General features: G+C 37.2%; 1 protein-coding gene across 2 annotated transcripts in view; it reads left to right on the top strand.

Moving 5' to 3' along the window:
• Positions 1-12,605, top strand: part of LOC306846782 (transcriptional repressor p66-beta-like) — a 43,395-nt gene extending 30,790 nt beyond the window's left edge. For both annotated transcript variants that reach the window (XM_079380389.1, XM_079380390.1), the window contains 7 exons: positions 2,958-3,086; positions 3,445-3,615; positions 5,074-5,443; positions 5,794-5,996; positions 6,719-6,829; positions 7,016-7,211; positions 8,565-12,605. In XM_079380389.1, coding sequence (XP_079236515.1) covers positions 2,958-3,086; positions 3,445-3,615; positions 5,074-5,443; positions 5,794-5,996; positions 6,719-6,829; positions 7,016-7,211; positions 8,565-8,701 — 1,317 coding nt within the window. In that variant the 3' untranslated portion in view covers positions 8,702-12,605. The remainder of the gene's footprint in view (positions 1-2,957; positions 3,087-3,444; positions 3,616-5,073; positions 5,444-5,793; positions 5,997-6,718; positions 6,830-7,015; positions 7,212-8,564) is intronic.
• Positions 12,606-14,841: the final 2,236 nt, after the last annotated feature.

Consider the following 14,841-nt stretch of genomic DNA (forward strand, 5'->3'; position numbering starts at 1 on the left):
TGAATTTGAATTATATTTATTGGATGGACAAGCATGCTGAAGACCTTTTTGGAATTGAGAAAACATCTCGGCCTCAAACCTGCCATACCACTGTGCCCATTTAGTGTAGTATGCAGTTAACTCAATGCAGATCAGGCAGGTAGCAGTTCCTTTAAGAGGCCAGACACATTACAAGCTGGCTTTGATATCATTGTCAAGAAGTTATTTGAATATAAAAGAACTAAAATGCATGGTAATGAATGAAGTCATGCACAGGATTTTTGTAAATAAAATCATTATTTTAGGTATTCGGGCAAAATAAAGAGGATGGAGTAGTTGCAGCCTGTCAGAAATAGAATGAGAAGTCCATCAGCTGAAGCTGCTCCTGGTGTAAACAGCTTATTTTATTTTTATTTTGTTTTTAATGGAAGGGATCTTATTTTGCACTTTCTGGTGTAGAAACACACAGTTTATTGTCATCATCGGCTACGGCTGCACATTCACATTGATTTAGGCCTATTTGAAGCCATGTGAGAAACCAGAAGTATGAGAAAGGGAAAACTGATTTGTGGGCTGGATTTAAGGATTTTATATATTTTTTTTTCATTCAGAAAGGATGCATTAAATCGATCAAAACTGGCAGTAAAGATATTAACAATGTAACAAGATTAGCATTTCAAATGAATTCTATTATTTTGAACTGTTAATTTCAGAATCCTGAAAAAAAAAAAGATCAGTTTCCACAAATAAATTCAGTAGCACAAAATTTTCAACATTAATAATAATAATAATAATAATAATAATTAATAATTATTATTAAATAATTAACAATAATTGCGGGGAAGTCATGGCCTAATGGTTAGAGAGTCGGACTCGTAATCCAAAGGTTGCGGGTTCGAGTTTTGGGGCCGGCAGGGATTGTAGGTGGGGGGAGTGAATGTCCAGCGCTCTCTCCACCCTCAATACCACGACTGAGGTGCCCTTGAGCAAGGCACCGAACCCTCAACTGCTCCCCGGGCGCCGCAGCATAAATGGCTGCCCACTGCTCCGGGTGTGTGTTCACGGTGTGTGTGTGTGTTCACTGCTGTGTGTGTGCACGTTGGATGGGTTAAATGCAGAGCACGAATTCCGAGTATGGGTCACCATACTTGGCCATATGTCACTTCACTTCACTTTACTATAAGAAATGTTTTGAGCTTTGGTGAGTTAAGAACTTGGTCTTACTGACTCCAAACTTAACGATAGCATGCAAGTCGATGCAAAACACGACAATAGTGCATGTGTATATTACAGATTAATTCAGATAGCAACTGTTTGCAAATTCTCACAATTCTACTATAGTGAAGGCCCAGCTCATGAATACTAATTAGGTCACATGACTTGCTGAGCCAAGCAAATTATGAACTAGTACAAATTAGTTAATATTCATGAGCTATGACTTGTTATTATTTTGCTACACGTGTGCTAAATTGTCTTTCTGCTGCAGTAAAAATGTTTTGGTATTGACTTGAAAGTGGCGTATAGTTACTTCTAACATCCTATGTTCTAAATTTGACTGTGAACTTCCTCTTCCAGTTTCTGTGAAACAGCTCACAAGATCCAGGGGGCGTGGTTGGATCCAGATCCAACTCCTCCCACCTTACATATACCTAAACCTACCCATCTTCACCCCCTGATCCCTAAACCCACGCCATCTCCACCCCTAAACCTACCAATCTCCACCCCCTAGATGTGGATCCAACCACACCCCCTGGATCTTGTGGACTGCAGCGAGCCCTACTTGATCGGCTTTCTCATAGTTAAACTGTAATTGGAGACAGCACTCTAGAATTAAAAAAAAAGAATCAGCATTGACTGATTGTCGCAGTGTTGTATGCTGTAAATCTGCTTGTATTTGTACTCTACATCTCCACTGCAGCTATTCTGTACAGCATGTTCACCTTCACTGTTTTAGCACCAAGCAAAATAACCTCCCCTCGTGTCCAGCTGAGTGTTGTATTAATGCCAGGAAAAACTGTCGAGGTAAATTGTTTTATTGTTGAAAGGACGTTATTTGCTAGCGGGAGTGAAATAGGGTAACGGGGAGTGAGACGGGCAGCCATAACCTCACAGATACCATATCACAGCTCAGTGTAATGTTTGTCCATGTACTGTGCCATTGAGATGTTTTGTCTTAGCTTCTCAACTCCGTGTCTGTCTAGATGCAGGAACGGCATAGACACTCACTCTTGTATGACATGCAAGTGCCACAACCCACTCTGCATGAATAATGTTTGCTTGCTCTTAAGCTGGAAGATGAACATTTGATTTGCTTAATTGAGGATGAAATACAAACAATAATTAACATGCATATAATATTGTAAAAAAAATTATAATCATTATTATTATTATTATTATTACAGTCTTATTAACCACAGCATTTATTGATTATTATTATACATGTTAATGCATTGTTTTTGGACATGCACAGTAGTACTAACTTCAATATTTGATTTATGTATCATGTTTCTTGAAATGCCCTAGCATGTAAAATACCATGATAGATGAATATGCTAATCATATGTTTGTGTTTTATGCATAAATTCTACTTCATATTTGTGAAATAGGTGCGAGATGTCACAGTTGTCTATATGACATCACTAGGCTGTGTAAAAAAATAAATAAATAAAAAGCCAATCAAAAACCTCAATGAATGAGTTCAGGACAGGAATACCTGTTTGTTGAACAATATATAAGGGAAGTGCTTGGATCAAAAATGAAAAAAAAAAAATCAAACAATCAGTAAAATCCAAAACAATACCTATTTTTCTGCTTCCAATTGGTGGAAGTCGCACAGCAGCTTTAACTGATAAAATGGTGCTTGAGTTCCACTAATACATTGTTTATTTTTTATTTTTTTGTTTTCAGTTATAATGAATCTCTGTACATGAGTTTGAGTTTTTGATAGAATGACTCTGAACTCTCATTTCTCTTTTCAGGTGCCGGTGGTCCAGAATGCCCCTTCATCAGTGCAGCCGTCACCCATGCACAGCTCTCAGGGGCTTGGGAAACTACCTGTGCGGCCCGGCATGCACTCATCTGAGCCTCAGAGCCTGCGTACTGCACAGGTACATGGGGTTTTATGCGCACCAGTAGATGCCTTTTAGAAATACGAGCAGAGTTTGTTTTTTTTCCCCCTAGATTTTAAGCACAATGCACATGGATACTCCTCATTATGTTGTACGCATTAGACTGAACATGTTAGAGCCTGCTGTTGGTTGCCATGGGAGCAGCACCTTAAGATCAGCATAACTGTATAGATTGGTACCAGTTACCATCTTTAATTACGGTCCATCTGTTGAGTACAAACAAAGCATTTGATGTCAACACTCTGCAATCTGATATACAGTGTCTGCTGACATCTAGTGGTCATGCTGTGCATTGCAGATTTATTAATAATTCCGAATGTGTTTTTTCCCCCCTCAGGGCCACACAGTAATCAGGTCTGCTGCCAATGCATCTTTGCCCCAAATGATGATGTCACAGCGGGTTATTGCACCCAATCCTGCCCAGCTTCAGGGTCAGAGACTGCCCTCCAAGCCTGGTATGGGCCGCTCCTCCACAGGTGGTTTGGGTAACGCAGTGAGCTATCAGCAGGTACGGTCAAACAGTTAAGCTCACAGCCATTAGTCCTAATTTGTTTTGTGGGATTTCTCTCTGCAATTTATTAACATTGAACTTTTAAAACAATTATGCAATGTGAATAGATCACATGTTTTCGTTGTTGTTTTTTCTAAAGGTCATAATCTATTCTGGGAGTTGCTGTTACACCTTTTTACTTTGCTCAATATATTTATTACAAGCTTATTTCAAAATACTGATATCATGAACTAAGCCTGAGTGATATTGCAAAAATATTTTCAGTCTTTTGACAAATTATACATGTTTAAAAGTTTATGGTAAGATATCAGAAGTGATTAGTAAAATGTTTCAAATATTTGCTGCTCTTTTGAACTTTCTATTCAAAGAATCCTGAAAAATGTATCTCAGTTTTCACAAAAATATTTAGCAGCACAACTGTTTTCAACATTGATAATAGTAAGAAATGTTTCTTCATATTAGAATAATTTCTGAAGGATCATGTGACACTGAAGACTGGAGTACTGGCTGCTGAAAATTCAACTTTGCCATCACTAGATTATAATATAGAATATATTCAAATATAAAAGTTACTTTTAGCTGTGATATTTTACAGTACTATGGTTCTTACTGTATTTTGATCAAATGCATACAGCATTAGTGAGCATCTTTCAGAAACCTAAAAGTATCTTACCGACCCAAAATGTCTGAGTAGTAGTGTGTGTGTGTGTGTATATATCTCAGTACTTACACTGAATATTTAATTATAATTTGTCAACACTTTAGTATAGGGACCAATTCTCACTATTAATTAGTTGCTTATTAGCATGCCTATTATTAACATATTGGCTGTTTATTAGTGCTTAGAAAGCACATATTCTGCATGACACATTCTACGTCCCTAATCCTACCCAATATCAAAACTTAACTACCTTACTAACTATTGATAAGCAGCAAATTAGGAGTTTGATGCAAAGGTCATAGTTAATGGTTTGTTAATGGTGAGAACTGGACCTTAAAATAAAGTGTGACCGTTAATTTCGTGTAATAACCAAATATTTGCCCTGTATATATTTTTACTATAACATTTTAAAGTATTTGACATGCAGTGCTCATATGTCTGTGAACACTTTGAGTAATTTAAAAAATTAAGTAATTTTGAACAAGTGTTTGAACCCATTTATTCAAGTGCACAGTTTGAAAGAAACTGAATGTTTAAATCATGTTTTAAAATATCTCTTCCTTAGGGTGGTGCATAAAACAAGCGAACTGGAACGGGCCTCAGCTTAATAGCCGAATAAAAATTGTGCATTAAATCACAGCAATATTCATAGTGTTGTTTAGTTTTATATCGCCAACAAAATCATATTGAATATGTCGTATATTCAATATATCGCCCACCTGCAACATGAATCATTCATAAAAATGGATTATGTGGGTTACCGATGATTTGCACTTTTGCTTTGTGCGATGCAGGCTGCCAGCCAGCAGGTGGGGGTCTCGCAGCGTTCAGGCTCATCCTCTGCTATCTACATGAACCTGGCACACATGCAGGCAGCAGGAGCAGCTGGTGTGGCTGGCGTCGGGGTAGGTGTGAGTGGGGTTGGTGCGGTCAGCCCCTCCACCCTTTCCAGTGCCTCCAGCGTGGCTTCTCTGAACGACCAGGCCAGCAGCCAAGCAGCCGCTAAACTGGCCCTCCGCAAACAGCTGGAGAAGACCCTGCTGGAGATACCTCCACCTAAGCCTCCAGCGCCCCTGCTGCACTTCCTGCCCTCTGCTGCCAACTCTGAGTTCATCTACATGGTGGGGTTGGAGGAGGTCGTGCAGAGTGTCATTGATAGTCAGGGTAGGAGCAAGAGGACCCACCCACACACCACAAATACACCTTGCACAGTAGGGCTATGCAAAATGTTCTTGAATTGCAGTATGGAAAAGCATTGACATCTAATGTTAAGCTCAAAAATAAAAAATAAAAAAAACATTTAAACAGCTGTTCTCGTGTTCTAAAGAATTGAGTTCAAAAGTTGTGCAAGTGGAAATCATTTAAAACCATTCACATTTGACCTAAAAGTGAAGTAAGTGAATGCAGTTTAATAATCACTCAAGGCCATATTGCAGTTTCAGTTTATGTATTGTAGTACTAATTCACAGCTAATTCTGCTCAATCACTAAACTCCTGTTTACTGCTTTTGCTAGGTAAAATGCGGGGGTCACTGCCACTCGTGGAGCCGTTCTTCTGTGCCCAGTGCAGGATTGACTTTACCCCACACTGGAAGCAGGAGAAAAGTGGTCGAATTCTCTGTGAGCAGTGCATGACGTCCAATCAGAAGAAGGCTTTGAAGGCCGAGCACACCAATAGGCTCAAGAACGCTTTCGTTAAGGCTCTGCAGCAAGAACAGGTCAGTCAGTATCTTGACATTTAATTTTACTGCTGATAGAGTTAAGATTCCAAAATTTGAATGAAGAAATTAAGCTTGATGATTCTCCATACACGTTAAGTGTCTGTACATAACAAACTAGTATGCTACAGTGCTGTTATTAACTAAAATTCAAAATATAAAAAATCGTTTAATAGAAAAAAACTTAAAAGAAAATTAGAAATGTGTCCCCAGCAACTAGCTGAAATTAAAGTATGGAGTTTCTGTGCTACAGAATTCTGTGGAATTACAGAAATAAAGCATATTTTTAAAACAACCTTTGCAAAAGTGACTGTATTTAAACTTCACCTTTATGATGAAGTACTAAAATTGGAAGAAAAAACAAAGTTAAAACTAAAACTGAAATGATTATAAAAACTAAATATAAGCTGATCCAAGTTATTAATAAATACTATTATAGCATATAAATAATATTAAAACAACACTGGTAAGCTACAAAGCACACTACTTCATTAAAAAAAACAATGACATATGACCCACGTTTATCTCTCAATTATTTAACATTTGCTTAAAATTTAAGTAATTAATCAGGATAAATAAACTATACAAATAATTGTAGTATTTATTCATGAAAACCCACTATTTTTAGTAGTAGAAGTGGTAGTAGTAGTATTGACTTTTACTGACATTGCTAGCTTGTATCTGTAACTGTTAACTTCCTGTTTCTGTCTCTGTCCATTCAGGAAATAGAGCAGAGGTTGCAGCAGCAGGCTGCTCTTTCCCCCAGCTCTGCCCAGACTGTGCCCAGCGTGAGCAAAGGGGAGACCATGATCCGACACCATGCCCTCCGACAGGTGCACACTCTTATTGTGTACAAATAATTGGATCTCATGAGATCATTTTTATGGATTTTGAAATGGCTATTTTATTCAGGCCCTTCAGCTAATCACAGATTTTAATGACAGATGACTCTATCAGTTTAATGGTACAAAGAGGTGTCATGAAATTTAACGCTGATTCAGTCTCATTTTCTCTTTCAGACTCCCCAGCCACAGGCCGCTCTACAGCGGGGTCTCTCCAGCTCAGCACGAGGTGTCCTCTCTAACTTCGCCCAGGCCTCCCAGCTCTCAGTGGCCAGTGGGCTGCTGGATATGACAAGCAAGCGCTGTGGCAGCAGTACCAGCAGCAGCAGTCGGGCTCAGCATGACAGCCGCAGGCAAATCTACAACATCCCTGGTAAGATGATGCAGTTTAATTAGGAGTGCGCAGCATACCTTAACTACATGATTTTGAAAAAGCGGGCAGAGGAAATGTTGTATGGGTTATGGATTAATTATGGAATCACATTTTGTTGAACTGACATTCATCCACCCCTGAGGTCCAGTCTCAACTCGTTGATTATGCAATTCTTGACATGCTATTGGACCCCAAGAAGACTGACTAGAATAAAATGACCAGAGAAAGAGTTACGCAATAGTGTTGAAGATGAAATACTAAATTCTTCAAAAAACCAGGCTGTGCCACCCTGACAAAGATTTTACAATAGAGAATTATTATAAAGCAGTGAAAGTCAACAGTCTTTTGAACAGTGGCTGGAGCTAATGCTTAATAGAATTTTAGGATGTTATGAAAAAGGATGAGTTAATAAAATAAATGTAATTGAAGTTAGTCTAACATCCTTTCTTTGAAGATTGCCCTTGTTTTGAAATGTACTTATCTGTGATTTGTATTATTTATTTTAATTAGGGTTGTCGATTTAACGTGTTAATTTAGTGAATTAGTTATGGGGGGGGGCACATTAAAATTGTTAATGCAATTCAAGGGATAGTTCACCCAAAAATAAATAAATTTTTAATAATGTCTATTTGATGCTTTTCTCATTTAACATCATAATGACTTCAAATGATCTTTTGGGGATGATTTCTCAGCCAAATTTGATATGCAATGAATTAGTAGCCACATTATGTAATTAATTAGATTTAAAAATGTGGTCCCACTTTATATTAAGTGTACTACTATGTTCTTTTAAATGAATAATTTGGTACAATGCACCTTTTGTGTACATAAAAGTTTTGCATTTATATTTTAGTATACTTGCATGTAATTACACTGTTAACCCATCCCTTTACACCTTAACCCACCCATAAACCTACCCATACCACCAAACCTGTCCCTAACCTTACCCATATCCCTCGATAGCAGCAGAAGTGTTTTGCAATACAATATGAACACAATAAGTACATTGTGCTTATTGTTTGATGTAAGCACATGGTAATGTGTAGTATTTTTCTACTTGTATGATTATTTTAATTTTGACTTTAGTATCCAAAATTGTCCAAGTATGTTTGGGGGCCATTGAATATATTTAATATTAAACAATCAATTTTGCAAATGTAGCAGTTTATTTGAATCGTAATTGTTTTCTCACTTATTTTGTTGTATTTTATTTTTATGTTCTGGCATGATTGTTGGGATTCAGTTAGAGGTTAGAACATGTTTTTGTTGTTCTTCCAGATGAAACACCTTTTTTTAAAACTTAAACCATAAAAATTTTTCCCGGCCCCTCTCTGTCTTTGTCCTTCATCGCAGGTCTGAATATTGCCTATCTAAATCCAGGAGCCATCGGGGGCCACAAGGCATCCAGCCTAGCGGACCGTCAGCGCGAGTATCTGCTCGACATGATTCCCCCACGCTCCATATCCCAGTCCATCACCGGGCAGAAATGAGCCCAGACGGGACTGCAGATCCCCCTTTTGGACGCCCCACCACCCCTCTGTTCTACATCAGAACATCCCCCAGCCACCCCCAAACACATACACACGCACACCATCACCCCATCGCATGCAGTGCCTGTCCGTGTGCCTACCCAACTAACCCATAAGAACAGCTCAATCAGTCAGACTATAAACATCAGACTGTCAGTGCATCTCAAACTTCGGTTTCCTACTATAGCAAAGCTCTTTATTGTTATCTCAACTTATTATTGCTGTTGTTATTGCTACTTCTATTATTATCACAGTTATTATTATTAGTATTATTGTTGCTTCTGTTACAGTTACTTATATTACACTTATTAGTAGGTTTAGTGGTTTTTTGCATCTTTTTATGTTCTTACCCTTATGTTTTTCTTTTCAGAGGGAGGATGCCAGATTGCAGGGTCAATTAAAAATATAAAAGCTCGTTTTTTGGTTCATTTCAAGGCTTCCTCCCTGAGTCGCCCCTGTAAAATTAGACTCATTCTCTCTCATGTTCAGTTTCGAAGTTGGAATGGTTAAAGTGTTCTTACCTGAGAGAGAGCAGAATCTTTGTAGCGTTACATGTTTGGAAACTACAAAGTCCTTCAAGAACCTTCTGGTTCAGAAAGAGAGAGACAGACTCATGCACATTGATCAGATTGATCCTTATGCAGAGTGCTGCTGATCTAGTCATCGCTGGTTCTACCTTGAGAAGGCCACAGGGAAAATGGGACCTGCACCAGCACAGATGAGTCTCCTGCTGTCGAATGTACAGGGAGAACTGTAAAATTGGAGTGCATGCGCCCACGAGCAGGATCTCTCCCGTGTCATTCAATGCCTTCACTTTCACAGGATGCAGTGATGTCATGTAACTTCGTTAGTTGCGTTGCACTGCACAGCAAAGAATGAAGCCAGAGAGTCCCATCATCATGAACTTTGTCTCCTTTTTCATTTGTGTTTCTGCTTGGGTGTTTTTTGCTAATTTACTTTTAACCCCCACCCCCTCCCTGTCTTTACGGTTTTGTTCTTTTTATTTTAATCGGGCGGCGTCTCCATCTGAAATGGTGTATCACGTATCTTAAAGGTACTTGCCACTGGAGACGATAATCATTGAAATGGCAAATAGGTGGAGTTATTGGAAAAACGGTTTATGCGTAGATTATTAACGGGAGTTTTAACAGAAGGCATTGACAAGGATCAATCATCGTGTTAAAGCAATGCACATGAGATGCCTCGTTATTGAGGAGCACTTTTCTTCTTAATAATTGAAAAAAATAAATGGTTAAGCAAAAGAGGACAAGAATGTTTCAGCTCACAGGATCTTAAGGTATGGATGCTATCGGATGTCTCTGAGAGAGCTGGGAGAAAGACTTTTTGTGCGTTGTACGGTGCATTTCATCTTTTTTCAAACCCAAATTATGATACATGTTTGTTTCATTAGATATAACCTGGAGGCGTTTGAATGATGGTAACAATATAAGCAGTGTTTAGTCAATATGCAGTATTAGGGATTTTGTGCAGGATGATTTTGCATTCTGATTGGTCAGATTTAGTTCTGTGTTAGTGAGGTAGTGCTCCATGTTTCGATAACGTGGATCACAAATGGCTTTCAAAGGGTTTAACATCTACTTGTTGACAAGAAGTTGAGCACTTAACATTTTTCCCCCCAACCTAAGCATTTACCATGACACGTTTGGTTCTTTTGGAAATCCGACTTTGAGGTCCGTCATGCAGGTCATGTTTAATAGCTGAGAAACTCGAAAGCTGTTATGTGTTTGGTGAATTAATGGAAATAAATCCATACACGTGTTTTTCTGTCATGTGTATAGTCACTGATCCTTGCAGTTTGATTTTTGTTTTTTTTAAGTGTCCTGTATAATGCCACTGATTTGTGGTGGAACAATGCAACTTTTGAACAAAAAATTTTGAAGCTACCTTGGATTAAATTTTCAGGTGCAATATTAGATAATAGGATGTTTACATTTATTTCCCCCCCCCCCCTGATAAATCAGTCCCTTTTAGTCATTCTGTTCAATCTTTGATATTAAGGGGTTGAGTTTATCTTTGCTCCAATTTTATGATCTGTCATGTTTTTTTTTTTTTAAATGAACGTAGGGTGTTTATAGTAACTCATTTCTCTCTCCTGCTCTCTCTTGTAGACTATATTAGATGCATCCATATACCTGTGTTCATATATTTACGAGAAAGTTGGATTTTGAAGTTTAACTTCCTTTTGACTCCTCAATTAAGTTCCATTTTTGTTTGGTTGTTTAATTTCAGCTGTTTCTTAAAAAAAAGAAAAAAGTAGAAAAAAATCAAATTTAATCAAACAAACAAAAAAAATGTATGAACAGATGATGACACGATATTTGCTAGGTCAGAAGTAATAATGACTTATTGTACATATGCTTTTTTTCTCCCTTGAATTAAAAATAATGAAATGAAATTAAAATGGTTGTATATTGTGTAGAAAAGCAAACAAAAAGCCATGAATATTGTGAAGCTTGTCATTTCGTTTTGTGATCACTGTGTATTATTGTGTAACAAATGTGCAAAATGTATGGGATTATACTTCTCTTGTTTTTGAATGAGCTCTTTAGATGCATTTTCTCCCCGGCTGTACGTTTTTGTAGTATGTAGTATTTGCAGAAGAAAAAAAAGTTCATTGTTCTGGTGGAGCGTTTGATCCATTCTGTAGTCTTTGGACTGAGACTTGATGGGACAGTCTCTTATGTAACCTTTTTTGTTACCTCTCTTTTATTTGATTTTTGCTTTTTATTTCAAACATTGAAGTTACGTAGATGTTCGGTGAATACGTTTCTTTCTCTAATGTCCCACAAAGTGTTGATCTTACAGAACATGGACTGGATGAAACATTTGACAGTATTACCCCTTCACTCGTCCAAATCCAAAGCGTTCATCATAAATGTAAATCAAAGCACGATTTTGCTCAATAACGTTACTTTTAGCTAAATTACTGGGTGCAGAAAACCCTACAGGGGAGATTGTGTACATTTTGTTTTATGTTGCTTAAAGTACAAACTTTCCTCAGTATATCCCTTTTTCTTTCTAGGGATAAAAAAAAAAAATCACAATGCTCTTATTATAATTTTTTTCATTGAAGATTGTATACATTGTATACGATGAAGATAACTTTTTTTCTGTTTGTTTTTGACTGTTCCAATGCTTATTGCCTTGGGCAATTTGCACACATGCAAGTTTTGATTCTAAGGTTTGTGACATTACTAGATATACTCTTACAAGTTTCATGTCATGGAATCACTGTCCATAATTTTCTGACTGGACAATCAGCTTTTCTGGAGTTCTAACGCTGGGGTTTAATTCTCGCTCCAATTTTTTTTCTGCAGTTTTTTTCCTCTCCCTGATTTTCATTTGTTGCGAGTACAAGTCTTTTTTGTTGTTATTGAAGTGGGAGAGAGGGTTTTGGATCATCATTTCTTTGTGATTTTCTAAATTTCATCTGAACTTTCGAATATTTTTAAATGGACTTAGTTGCAATTTACCCAGTTTGAATTTTAAAGCAAATGGCAATATGTTGAAATCCGTTTGTAAAAGAAAACTATGAATAATTAAAAATGTGTACAGTAAAAAAAGAAAACGAAGTACTGGAGATTGGCTTAATTATTGATTTTAGTCAAGGAAAAGAAGTGCTTTTTGTCAAGTTTTTATTTTCATTTAGAACATTAATCCAGACCTTTTGCACATCCTTGATATTTAACTGTCTAAAATGGAGATGAAAAAATGCTGTTTGATTACTGCCGGTTGATTAACAACAATTATGCATTGACTGAAAAAAAAATAAGCTAATTTTGGAGGAAATAACTTTGTAATATTTATCACTTGCAAGCTATGTTTAATAAAGGATGGAACAGTTTATCTCGGCGTGTGTTAACATTTGTTCAAAACTCATTTTGCTTTTGTCATTTTTAGCATTTCTGTCCTTTTAAAATTGTATTATATATATATTAATATTTTATTTTATTGTATATTTTAAAACCTATTCCATTGTCTTTTTTCTTTTTTTTAGCCATACTAAAATTATATATATATATATATATATATATATATATATATATATATATATTACTGTATGTGGCTGATTAACAATGTTGTCAGATCACTCAAAGTTAAAGAGCAACAAATGTAATGCTGCCACAATCAGAGTTCTCACACTCTTCCAGCCAGCACACATGGTCTCCTGAGCCCTGGTCATTCATTTACAGACTAATTGACTTCATTATAAGATTTGACTTTATCCGGTCACTACAATTATAGCTTATTTTCCACAGCATCACTGTATCCTGCCAGCAGATTCAAGGTTGTATTAAGGGCTGATGTCTGTTATTCTCTTCCAACCAGTGTTAGTTGACTTGGGTGCATAAGGGATCATCTGAAATTATTACATGATTTTCATTTTTATTCTTGTCACACATTACAGCAATTGACAAGTTCCAATTTTTTTTTACTAATTCTATTCTTCTGGAGACAAAGATGATCATTAATGCGGATTATTGTTTAGAAAACATACTTGTGTTGCTTTACGCAGTTGTAAAGTGCTGTATCTGAGCACTGCTACCTGACCTGTTATGTGTATTGGATATTTCATGGCATTCTCTCAATGATTCCCATCCGGTGAATAGATAATGACCGGGCCTTCATCCAGCAATCAGCCCTTCCTGTTTGCAAATGCCTGAAATGAAATGTAGCAATCATGCGACTGTGAATCACTACATCCTGACAGAATGATCAGAAGAAAAAAAACGCCTTTTATAACTAGTTATTTATTATTATTAGAAATAGGCTACTGAACAATGCCAACATAGCCATTGCCAAGAGGGGACAAACAAACTACTTCAATTTCAGACACAAAATAAGCTGTAAACCCTTTAAACCGAAATCAAACCAAATGTGATTTTGCCCAATCAAACTAACAGACATGCGATTGTACAGGATGTTAATCGGAAAAAGATACTATTGTTGTGCGCAGACGTGTTCTTTGTATTTGGTGAAATATTACTGATACTTTTTACGATAAGAATAGTGTATTCCGATCTGATAACCATTTTCCCAAATAATATTCAGCAATAATATCATGTGTAATGGGGATCATGTCAACCGTTTAGAATCAGAACTAGCGCAGCAGGTTCACGGGTTTGCTTTTCGATCAACAAAGTCTGAATTTGTTGGCAAATCAGTTTGATTCATTCGGACAGTTCATTGTCGCATTGAATAGTTTGCCACGGTTTCCTACCCCAAAATAGTAAGGGATAGTTTATAAGACAGAAAACAAAAAGAGTGCCGTACCTATTCATACTGGAGGTAAAGACAAGTTACAGCCATTTGTCCATAACTGTATCACAAAAGAGTATCAAAATATGGGGACACATTTTTATCAGGAGATATGTGCCCCAGTACTGATGAAAGGTTTTGTTTTGGGCTCTGAAATCCCATTGTGTATTAAATTACTTTTCAATCCATTTCGCAAATTGAATAGGTGTGCTAATATATCTAAAACCGTTGCTGACACAGACCATACAGTTCTTGCTTTGTGTGCATGCATGACTTGCTTGTATTAAGCAATATCCACATCTATAATTATGCTCTGCCCACTTGGTTTTATTTTTCAGGGAATCAACCTACAAACATATTTCCTGTGTTCCACTGTGCTTTTTTGTCTGGGGTGTGTTTCAGTGCTCAACATGCGCCCACCTGCCCTGATGTCTCTGTTCCTGGGCCATAGTGCAGATGCATCAATGAAAGGGTGTGTTGGGGTCCGAAGGGAGGATCAGAGCTGATTATGTTCTCTGACCTTGAGCGTGTAACGGGTCAGAACTACACATCTGGGAAGGTCACAACGTGTGTGTCATTTTCATGTTGGACTGTAGATACATTCTCAGATTGTGTAATCAAAGGTTGGGTAAGAGCTCTTGTTGAAAAGATTTAAAATCCACATAAAATGTACCAGAAAAGCATCCCCATGGAAATCTGGAGTGGCTCGTTTTCTGTCTTTCCAAGAATGTTTCCCTCAGGCCACTACATAAACATTCAGTGCCTACAAACTGAAAACTATTAGTCATTACTATTAGTGTAATTTCCATGTCATTTCCACC

Source organism: Barbus barbus (assembly GCF_936440315.1).
Source record: "Barbus barbus genome assembly, chromosome: 27".
Classification (NCBI taxonomy): Eukaryota; Metazoa; Chordata; class Actinopteri; order Cypriniformes; family Cyprinidae; genus Barbus; species Barbus barbus.